We start from the raw sequence: 11271 nt of genomic DNA, 5'->3' as shown, positions 1-11271 counted from the left end.
AGTATTTTTTTAATATAAGACTGTATAGCAGATAGTTTGTGAATATTTCTGGAAAACAGGATAGGGATGTGCACAAATCCATCACATAAAGCAACTACTATTCAATTTAAAGGCTATTGACTTCTCAGTTCCTACTTGCCCTAATATTCCCAAAGGAGATTTTCTCAGGCATAATTACCTTATCTGACAATCCACTCTGTAATACGCTGTTTCTTGCTATTTCACACAAGTCACAGGTACTTAGTTTCCACACCTGGGCTGCAATAGCATATTCTTCCATGAGAGCTTCCTGTAGCACCAAAATGTTTAACATTATATGTAAATAAGATGTAAATAGGGATATGTACTCATTACTAATTAAGGAATTTATACATGCTTTTTAGACAGCTGTGAAAAATTAGAGGTTTAACACTTTAACATCACAATTACTAACAGAATTGTTCATTTGAAATTTCCCAAGGGCGACTGTTAAATAATTTACAGGCACTGGGTATCCAGTTATCTTAGCCTAAGAAATTGCAGCCTGCAGTCCAGATCCTTAGAGGCATTTATTAGGCAATTTCAAATGAGATCCCAGGGTATGTGAACACCTTGGAGGATCTAGTCGTAAATCTTTAATGAGTATGTAGGTAGACAGCAGGGCAATTTCTCCTTTCTGACTGTCCAACACAAGGAGGTTGGGTCTGACTCTAGGGGGCTGTCACAGCTGAGTATCTTCCACACTGTGTGTAACTGGGCTGGTGCTGCGTTAGCTCCATGCAGAAATCCCCCACAGCAGCTCTGTGTTTTCTAGCAGAGGCACATTGCGGGCCAGAACAAGCCTGGGTGGAGCACACCAGAGCTTGGCTTGTCCGCAGAGCACGGACAGCTGAGCAATGCACAGGCCACCCTGAGGCACAGCGTGACTCAAGTCAGCGCCAACCACAAAAGTGGGGCATCAAACCCAGCGACCAGGCATTTCTGTCTTGCCGGGCCACCCAAGGGCAAGAATCACTTTCGGTTCACTGAGCAAACAGCTCATACGTCATCTTCAGAGATTCCGCATGGTGGTTTTGTAATGTACTTCCCCAGATTTATTAGTAAGGAAACTGGACTTTCCTGGCACTCTAGAGGATTGTTTATGAAGGCTCAAACCTCCCTCCAGCCTCATCCTTCATTCTATACTTCAACAGCCAACACTGGAGAGGCAAGAGTACAAAAGAAACATAATTAGGAAATCAGACATTTCCCTCTGAAACCTAACAGTGAGTAGTAGACTGAGAATGAGGAGTAATAATGAATGAAGTGACTGAAAGACATGAAACTTTATATCCTAGGCAATGATATAAAATAGCTTTCAGGTCATTCTGGGCCCGTGTGTTACTGCTGCCAGATTCAAAGAAGTGCTTTGTGCAATTCTTACCTTTGTATAATGGAACTGCATAGGATCGTCTGTGGAGAGAGACACATGAAGTCCCTTATGGAGAAATTCCCGCAGGGGGTTTTTTGAGTACTCCAGGAACAGGCTGTTGTTACTAAGCGGAGACATAGCAATGGGTATTTGCGCAAGATAATAAAGATACTGGAGGACAGGACTCTGCAAAACAAAACACAGTCAGCATTTAATAGTACCGTGGGACAATGAGCAAAAAAGATTTCTCTTGGATGGAATGGAAACAGCATTACAGAGGGAGGACTAAGACCAAAACACTAAACTCTGACTTCTTTAGAAAATATTTAGAAGTCTGAATTTTAAATCCAACTGATCTTTATAAAAATAATTCACATTCTTCAACATATCTCATCATCTTTTAAAAAATATGATTACTAATATTACTGTAGATTAGTAAGTATATATGACTGTTAAGGGCACTGCACTTGATCCTAACTGCATACTTTTCCCCAAAACCTGGAGGTCACTGATAGCATATGTATAAGAACTGCTAAGCAATTTGTTCTTTTCAAAACTGCAATCCAATAGGTACATTTTAGGAGCGGAAGTTTTAATTTATTAGAAGTTGTGTCTTGCTGTTGCACATAATATAAATAACCCGTGGTCATCTCATCTGTATGACAATTTTAGGCTTGACCAAATGTGAACCTAACAAGCGCCGTTGTTATTATCTGCTATGCCAGGTTATTGCACCAGGCTAAATGGGAGAGAGTGGAGAATGCTTTGGTCACATACAACCTTAGTACAACTCCGTCTGGGCCTAATTTCAGGAATTAGTGGTTCTGAGCATAACATCAGATGTGATTTTAGGCAAAATTCGTCTTTGTTCTTGGATATGTTGTAAAATACAGAGAGAATTTTCCAACACGAACCAGAAAATCCAACCTACAAGAGAACGCTTTCCAAAAAATGCCAATAAACTCAGTGCAAGTCCGCCACCCACTGACCAATTATTTTAATTACAAAACGGTGGCCTGGGGATGAGTTGTGTGGTGGCTTTTATTAACTGATACACCAGGAGTCATAACGTTTGTCCTGTCATAACAATCAAGTTGTATGTAAAATAGCGCTATGTTATACAGCTATGTTGTATTTCTTGATCAAGTGATCCCAGTTACTCTAGATAAAAATAATCAAAACCTGAATTAACTTCTGAATTAACTTCTGAATTAGCTTTGAAGTACAGGGATGCCAGTCATGGAAAATGAGCTTTGTCCCTGTACAGAAGAGACTAGAGCTTTCCTTAAACTCTTCTGGGACCTAAACCAGGGAGTAGTAACAAGTCTACGCAGTTTTTTCCATGTAATTTTAGATCTGCTTGGAGTAACCAAAAATGGGTGCTACCAAGTCTTTGACATATCTGAACAGTTGATCTTCCTTATAAAGACATAGCTTTAAAACATTCACTTAGGAAAAGCTGTATTTTTGTAGCTTGTAGAAGAAACAGGAAGTTCAGCTGAGCTTATTAATTTCTGATCCAAGAGTTACTCGTGCCTTGCTAAGAAAATTAATTTTGGCCTGCCCAGGTAAAGTCAATTTGGTAACTTCTGTTTGAACCAGACTGATGTCTAAGCAGACAGGGATTAGTTTAGGTGAGTAACCACGCAATACCTTCTTCAAGAGCAGTCCATGAGAAATGTTGTCTGCTGTCAGAAAGGCTGATACAAGGTGTGTGATAGACCCAGCTTCTCCACAGTGAGGTCGAAACAGAAAAGTACACATGCCTCTTTCCCTGAGGAGATTAAAAGCAGATTCCACTAAAAAGATGCATCTGTTAAGTATCATTAATATGGCAATTAAAAATAAAGTTACACATTCTCTTATGGTTTGACGTGGCATCTGATCAGGCCTACCTGTGAGCTGCTGTCAAAAGGGGCAGATCCCTCTACCCAAGCCCCTTTCACCACTTGGCATATTTTTGTCTTTCTTCTTCTTTCCTTCCCCAGTTACATGTCATTTAGCAACTGTACTGATTTCAGTGGAGGGAGGTGGCCGATGAAAAGCTCGGTGAACCGGTGCACCCTGTGCTGCCCAGTTCCTAGAGCCAGAATGAGGGAAGAAGTGGAAGCCCACTGCCAAGAGTTAGTGGCACTGCCCGGTGTGCTGACAACCTGCCACCTCACCAGATGAGGTGTAGCACAAAACCACACCCGCAACAGCACTGAGATCATCTGGGAGCATTAGTTATTACACTAGACCTCACACTACAATTTCTAGAACCATTTTATTCTTATCTATATTAAAAATATGCTGGGTTTTAGGTTATAATAAACCCTCTTATTCAGTGCAGACAAATGTCCCGTAAGTATTTGGAGATGTTCAAAACAAAGAATTTCAACAAGGACTGCTAAAGTATACGGTAGTTCTAGGATGGATGTTTAGTAATGTTTCTCCTGAAAACAGATGTGAGAATGTAATCCATCCTTACTGACTTCTCTAATGCTACCAAAAGAATAAAAGAGTCTTGTAATGGACTGGCTGTGGTGCCTCAAATACTTGGTGTGTTTAACAGGGTGAACAGTTTTACTGACTCACTGATGAATTGTGTCACTATCTCACCTGGCTGTAAAGAATATTTAATGATTATCTAGGGAGATTTTTCAAACAGTAGTTGAAATGATCCTGAAGTAAAAAAGAATCTCTGTCTTCGGAAAAGAAAAGAATATAGCCTACAGATAACGATAAGGAAGTCAGGAGAAAGGGATGACTTAGACCTGTGCTGTACCGTGTCCTTTTCATAATAGAACTAAAACTAACAACCAGACCTGTTTGTTGCAGGTACAAGGTAATTTAAGGTGGATGTTTTTATATGTTTTTATTATATAAAGTGGTAGAGACAGAAATGCCTGAGGTAGCAGTTAGAGAGAAGAAATAACATTTTAAATGTTAAATTGAATAAGACCTGTTAAAATTACAAATCTGTGCACCTCCTGTAAGAAAATCCCCAAAGTTATATGAATAATAATGAACCAAATCCCTGCAAGGTAAGTGATGACACTGTAATATCATGGATAAGCTCACTGTGCCTCAATTAGAGTCAGTTGTGCAGATCACTCAGTGAGTCACCCGCAGTCAGGAACATAACCTCGAGTTGAATTTCAGGCTTTAATGAGCTTGTTGCCAAAATCTGCTCTTATAGTCATGATATCACGTTCAGTATCATAAGTCTCTGCATTGCTTGCCTAGGCATCAGTCTCAAAAGTAGTTGAACTGAGTGAGTCAACAAGCATGCTGAAGCAAGCTAGCTAGACGTGCAGTTTATCATTCTGTCCTCCTTTGGCTGTCTTTGACAACAGCAGCAGCTCTTAAACCAATATTTCACAACGTAACTTTGTGTCTATTAAATTACCAGGAGACAGCGAGCTACCAGAGAGGTACATTATATTTGAAAATGCACTGTGAATCCAAGCAAAGGTCAACAACTCAATTCTATGGGTTTTCTTCTTTTGTTTTGTTTGATATGTTTAAGGAATTCAAAAAAGAAAAATACACATAAGTGTCAAACCAAGATATTAATCTGATGCCTTCACAATTTCTGAATATTTCATTTTAATTCCTTTTGCGGTTAATGTTTTCAAAATAACTTGTGCTCCTCTTGACTCTCTAAAATAATTCAAGCTAACCTTTGCTTCAAAAGATACAAGATCTAGACACAGACTTAAATTGAGACGAGATTATTGATTTTTCTTTCTGGGAAGCTTGTAGAAGAGAAAAATGACTACTTACTTCCTAAGGTTGTTTAGCAACATGATGTTCACATACATATAATACAAATAATAGCTATACGGGGGATTCTTCTCACTGGTCCAGAGGTCAGGGTTAAGGCTTTTGTCAGAGAACATATGGCCACTATGTTTGGATTCATCATCAACGCTGTCAAAGCCAGTCACCTGGTGCGAGAAGAGATAACAGAAATCAGCGTTTTCAAGAAGCAAACTTCAATGTTACTTACTCTTGCTTCAGGACTTGCTTGTACAGAGCATCTAGTCCTCTTTCTTCATTTCCCTCCATTTGCTAGCAGTCCTGCTGCTCTGTCCTCCTACCATGCCGGGCACACAGCAGGAATAATGTGCTTTCTCAAAGGAAGTTTCATCCTTTTTTTTTAATTCTGAGACAAATAGGAGGCCCAGGTGTACAAAAGCCTTCAGACTCCTGTGGGCGGCATAGGCCTGTAAGACTCCCTCAGATCGAGATTATAATCCTTTAAACTCATCTGCTTTGTTATTTGAACAGCAGCTGAAGGCCGGAAGCTCCCAAGAAACCTCAGGGTTCTGATTTGGGGAATACTCAGAAATGTCTCCATTAATCACATCCCAACAGCTACATCCCCACCTCCCTCCCGAGTCCCATCAGGAACTACACACTTCCTTTCAGTTGCCTCCTTTTTGGAGGCCAGTCCCAGAGGCAAGCTCAAAGTACATATCTGAGATTTCAGTGATCCCTCTGCACGAGGGCATGCGAACATTTCTTGGTCATTCTTTATAGAGAGGATTACTGAGAGGACAAATAAATAGCTGTTGAGCTGTTTCAGAGGAAATAAATTGCAACTATTTGATAACAGGACCTTTCCCAGGCTTTTATTAAATTGTATGTCAGAGCTTTAAAACAATAATATAAATAATCTATGGACGAGGAGGCTTTTTTAGTGTCTGGAAACAGCTGCGGACAAGCAACATTCATGAGTAGGAGAGGATCCATTTCATGTGAGACAGAAAATCCAAACATACTTACATATTTGAGGAAAAGGTGCAATTCTTTGTGGTCTTTGGGATTGATTGTTGCTTCAAACAAAGGTATGAAGATGTTCTCTAACATCTTCCCAAAACTAGGCAGAATATTTTTTGACCTAAATATGTCACTGAAGGGGAAAAAAATACAACTGTTGTGACTGTTCTTTAATCAGTTTATGTTTTTCCTCCACTTTCCTATTTTCCATTATTTGCGTATATTCTACAGCTTCAGTTCTACCAGGGTTCAAAAATTCACAGTTTTGGTCAGGGCAGGGCATGTCTCTGTGTCCTGTTTCCTGCACTGCCTGGCATTCTGCTTCATCCAGGCTCTGCTGAAGCTCCCATGTGCTCCAAAAATAGAGCCAGTATGCAGGGGTGGATGGATGCTGTCTCAAGAACGGTCACCCTCTCCCAGCAATCCAAGTACTAACACAGCAGATAAGGAATTGCCTTTCGTGAAAGATTCTATTTGCTAAAGCTTTGACCACTTCAAATGAAAGTAGAACATTTTGCTTTAGCGAGCCTCTCAGGAAACAGGGACAATACTTCAGTGTGTTATTAAGTGCATGACTTAATTAAAGTGTTGACTTCACTATGTATATTGAAAAAAAAAATCAAAGGCGAGAAATTTTCTCCATAATGAGAAACACTCTCTGCGGGATATATCTGACCATGACAGCTCCTTCTCTTCTCATATTCCAGCTATGCCATTTCAAAACATGACACTCAGCTATTAAGGCTGACAATTATCATGGGAGACTGTATTACAATATACAGTATTGGAAAAAAAGAACCATTGAATAAAGTCCAAAAGAATGCTTAAAAACCAAGAAAAACTGATCTTGCAATTCAGCAATCAGCTGAATTCAGCTTGCAATTCAGCAATCTGGGCTGCGTTTCCAAATTCACTGTCATTTAGTCACTGATCTTGAGGAAGTCTGATACCAGTTTTACAGAACATTTTCTACCCCCTTACAGTATTCAAGAGTTGATTTATTTTCATTGGTAATTTATATTTTAACTTGCTTTGAATGCAGCTTAATTTCACCTAGTTGTAATTTTTGGTTTAGCATCTTCAGACTTACAAATAATTCACAGTAGTTTTTCAATAGCTTCATACAGAGTAGATTGAAACCCCATCTCATGTCCTCCACCCCCAGACTGTCAGGAAAACTGCAGCAATAGTCAAGAGAAATTTCCCAGGCTGTTGCTTATAAACAGAACTACAGGACAGCTCATAAACCCTCTAAAAATATCAGAAATTAAAACAAATCATTGGTATGATTTCAAACTATTAAAATTACCAAGAGCTCCTGATTACTTACTAGATTCTGGGAACCTGAATTATCCAGCGCATATTAGGGGAATAAACTTTATGCTTAATGAACCATTTTGCCAAGTTCAGCCATTCATCTGGAGACCGTCCATAAATGGATAAGCGGGGTTCTGTATACTGGTACTTACTTTCTTCTAGTTCACGGGCTACTTCCTATTAAGTAATAAATATATTTGCTTTAATATGGACACTGAAGATCACTTACAACTAGTAGTATATTATTGTATTTTCCTCAGACTAGACATAACTGTATTATCACCCTTTAAAGATAAAGGGAATCTCTTGTCTATTAATCCCTGATTTTATTTTAGGCATATAAATATTCTACTCACAAGCTATCTCAGATATCATTTGAGTATAATTAACTGTAGCACCTAGATTTAGAGGACAATATTCACGTGCAGTTATTACTAATACCTTTGTAAGACGTATGTTTAAAATCGGTAAATCGGAATTATATTGTTTAAACTGTAGTAAATGACTACATAAGATATGCAGACCAATGGAGAATCTGACCCAGAATCCATGGTACTAAGGAATTTTAAGACTATTAATTTTAGACAAGCACTTCTACACATCTAGGAAGAGCTGACATAGTTCACGAAAACTACTTATGTTGTTGTAAGGAATTAATTTGAAGGCTGTGCATGCATGTGCAGGCGTAGACTTCTGCAGAGGCACTTCCCTATCTCCTCCTTCCCTGGCAGCTACTACTAGCCAGCTACATCCTAACAAAATACTGAGCCAGTGAATTGACCCCTGGCTGCTCTCCATTAGCTTGAAACTGCACAAAACTCTGCTTTGAATTCACACACAGGTTATGTGTACGAGTTTCTAACTCCAAATTGTTTAGAAAGCAGCAGTGGCTGACTTAGCAGTGGTCTGTCTCTGATGAATTCCTAGAGCAAACCAAATACTTGGAATCACTTAAGCATAGTGTTAGCTCTAGATACAATAATGACATCACAAATCTTATACAAATTTTCATTGCCTACCGCTAGGAAGGCCTTAAACTTACTTACCTTGACCATACGAGCAAAATATTCACCACCAATATAGTTCTCAGTTTTCAAATACAAGTCCCTCAGCTCACTGGCACCAACTGGATTGTACTTGGAATTGAATTTGTCAAATCGATGAAAAGTTTGACGACCCTGGAGGAGCAAAAACCCCAAATAACCACGGTTTTAAGTACACACAATAGTTTATAAATTAAATTGACTAGAAATAAAAAGCACAGAAAACAGAAAGCCTATGCTAGCTTACTTCAAACATACAAAGTAATGCATTATTTCAAATTCAGATTTAATAAGTTATCATGCAAAAACTGCAGAAACCAGAATTTCACACTCAGAAAACTTGGCTTTTTCTACTTTACTTTGTCATTTTAATAGACTTACTGCATGGACATCTAAAGAGTCTACAGTGAGGTCATAAGGGTCCATGTGAAGGCTTTCGAAGACTTGCTTTAAAGTCATCTTCCTGCCTTTTTTCTCTGCAACAATCCTGTCAGGCTCCGTTTGATACGTGTGCTTAATAAACCTCAGCAAGTGTTTCTGGTTCATGCACGCAGCAGCATGGATATGAGTATCAACCTGCAATCAAAAGGTCATTCGTGTTCATCATCCATATACACAAATGAGCAAAGTATCTATGTCAGGGACAACAATGACTAAAGCATTCTAAAATATTCCTTAAGTAACAAAGGAATTAGTGCCTAAGCAAGTCAAAATGTTCTGGAACTTAAAGATTTTGGAGGAGTTACTCAATAAGCAGAAATATAAATAAATTAGCCCTCAATTAATACTATCCTATTTAAATAAGAATTTTTTCAACCAGATACGTTATTTTAAGTGCCAATTATAGAACCTGGGTTCGGATTAAATTTGACCCTTCCTTAAAGGACACCCTGATCCTTTAATATTCTTTGAGTTCATCCATGAATCAATGACGTCTTTCTGGTTATAGACTGCAGTTATAACCATCCTCTCTGACTGAAAGGACCTGGAATTGTCAGCCATTTCCAAAAGCACAATTAATTTTTGTATTTCAACCACATGAAACATCTTAGGTGACTAGACCTGCAAAATGTACACCTGAGAGTTTCTGTCACTTATTTTTTCCACTTATATAATGCAGCAACTCGTAATGCTGACAGATTGTTTAGTTTTTTCCGATGTCTTCACACACTAAGGGAAGCACAAGCTCCACGGAAGAGCTGGGAGTACTCCTGCAGTTTTCTGCTAAGTCCCATTTTTTAAAAGAAATGACCAGAACCAAATGGTTTCCACATTTATGCTTTGCTTTTGCTCAGAAGCTTGCACTGCTCTTTGAGCAGCCTACATTAGAGCATAATCCAAAGAAACATCTGGGGAGATCTGGGGGTTTGTCTATCGATTTAAGTTTTCCCTTCAGTGTGTGTAATTCCTTAGGTACCTCCAGCAGGTGTGTAAAAATGAATCCTTTAAAATTTCTTGCAGTCAGGGGTTTATTATCTTAACGACACCAATAAAGGACAGAAGAAAACCAGGCATACTCCCCAAAAACTTCTTTGTTTGAAAAGGCAGGAAATACTAATTGCGGTTCCTAAGGACCAAGTACCTGAAAGGGAAGAAAAGGCCTCAGGTAGGATAAGGCCCTTAAGGAATCTAATGGCACAGCAGTATCCAGCATGTGGAACAGCAGAGCTGCTGCTCCAGGGTCCATTTGCTTTGAATTTCCTTGAGAAATTCTGACTGAACAACAAAACAGCCTAATGCATGGCCTAGGCAAACCAATGAAATTACCCTAGCAACAAATTCTTATCAATTTTAAACCAAACCAAACCACTGTTCTGATTAGATTTCACAGTTGACACGTAACGAGCACAAAGGCCCTGGGGTCTTGTCAAGGCCTTCAAGTCCAGACTGCCAAACCCTGGCAGAAGCAGTTTCAGCCCATCCAGAAGCTGCAGTGCAGTCTACATTCAAAGGTGCAATTTGACAGTTAATGTGATCAACTGTATACAGGTATCTGTACATCCAGAAGAGACCATCAGGCAGGGAGCGGGCTTTCCAATCTCACAAGCACTGACATAAAGATCCAAAGGTTGGATGCTGACATTAGATACAAGTTCCTAAAGACACTACATTGAACCATTTGAACCCACTGCACTGTGCTTTTAAAAATGCAAGTAACTGGCATTCCCAGGGACACAATGCCATCAAGAGCCGCGTAGCCTGTATGTGGGAAGTCACACCAGAAGGAATTCTCAGATAAACCAGCCCTGCATCTCTGCCAGGACTCTTCTGCCCAGGAAACTGAAACATGGACACATACAAAGTGAGACCAGTGTGTTCCCTTTGCGTAGTGACTACACCTGCAGCTTTCAGCTTCCACCAACAGAAGTCGTTGACATCCTGATCTGCTTTAAAGGGTCGGTAGGAAACAGGTCACAGAGCACCTGAAACAGTAACAGCCACAGTGCTGCGATGTAACCCTCAGCCTATGCTATGACAGTCCACAGAAATGCCACTGTTCTACTTGGCACATGTAGTCATTTAATTTGCAGTTTATACATACAGAAGTTGTTGCAGCCTTCTAAGGGTAAATCTACCTCCATGTGAATGCTAATAGCATAGCTAAAGACCAGGATATAAACTGAATCTTAAACATTAATATGTAATTGTTAATTGCTGCCTAGTTCAAATAGGCTAGACACTTTAAAGTTAAATGAAAAAGCAAGAAACATGTCAGTGTCTCAAAGTGCACAACATGAAGTACATTAGTAATGC

General features: G+C 39.4%; 1 protein-coding gene across 3 annotated transcripts in view; it reads right to left on the bottom strand.

Moving 5' to 3' along the window:
• AMPD3 (adenosine monophosphate deaminase 3) overlaps nt 1-11271 on the bottom strand; it is a 32762-nt gene that overhangs the window by 4374 nt on the left and 17117 nt on the right. For all 3 annotated transcript variants that reach the window (XM_065066192.1, XM_065066194.1, XM_065066193.1), the window contains exons 7-14: nt 8899-9093; nt 8521-8652; nt 7488-7651; nt 6164-6290; nt 5159-5322; nt 3044-3164; nt 1403-1576; nt 179-289 (exon numbers count right to left, since the gene is read on the bottom strand). In XM_065066192.1, coding sequence (XP_064922264.1) covers nt 179-289; nt 1403-1576; nt 3044-3164; nt 5159-5322; nt 6164-6290; nt 7488-7651; nt 8521-8652; nt 8899-9093 — 1188 coding nt within the window. The remainder of the gene's footprint in view (nt 1-178; nt 290-1402; nt 1577-3043; nt 3165-5158; nt 5323-6163; nt 6291-7487; nt 7652-8520; nt 8653-8898; nt 9094-11271) is intronic.

Source organism: Columba livia, chromosome 5, assembly GCF_036013475.1.
Source record: "Columba livia isolate bColLiv1 breed racing homer chromosome 5, bColLiv1.pat.W.v2, whole genome shotgun sequence".
NCBI lineage: Eukaryota > Metazoa > Chordata > Aves > Columbiformes > Columbidae > Columba > Columba livia.
This window is presented reverse-complemented; position numbering and strand designations above follow the sequence as displayed.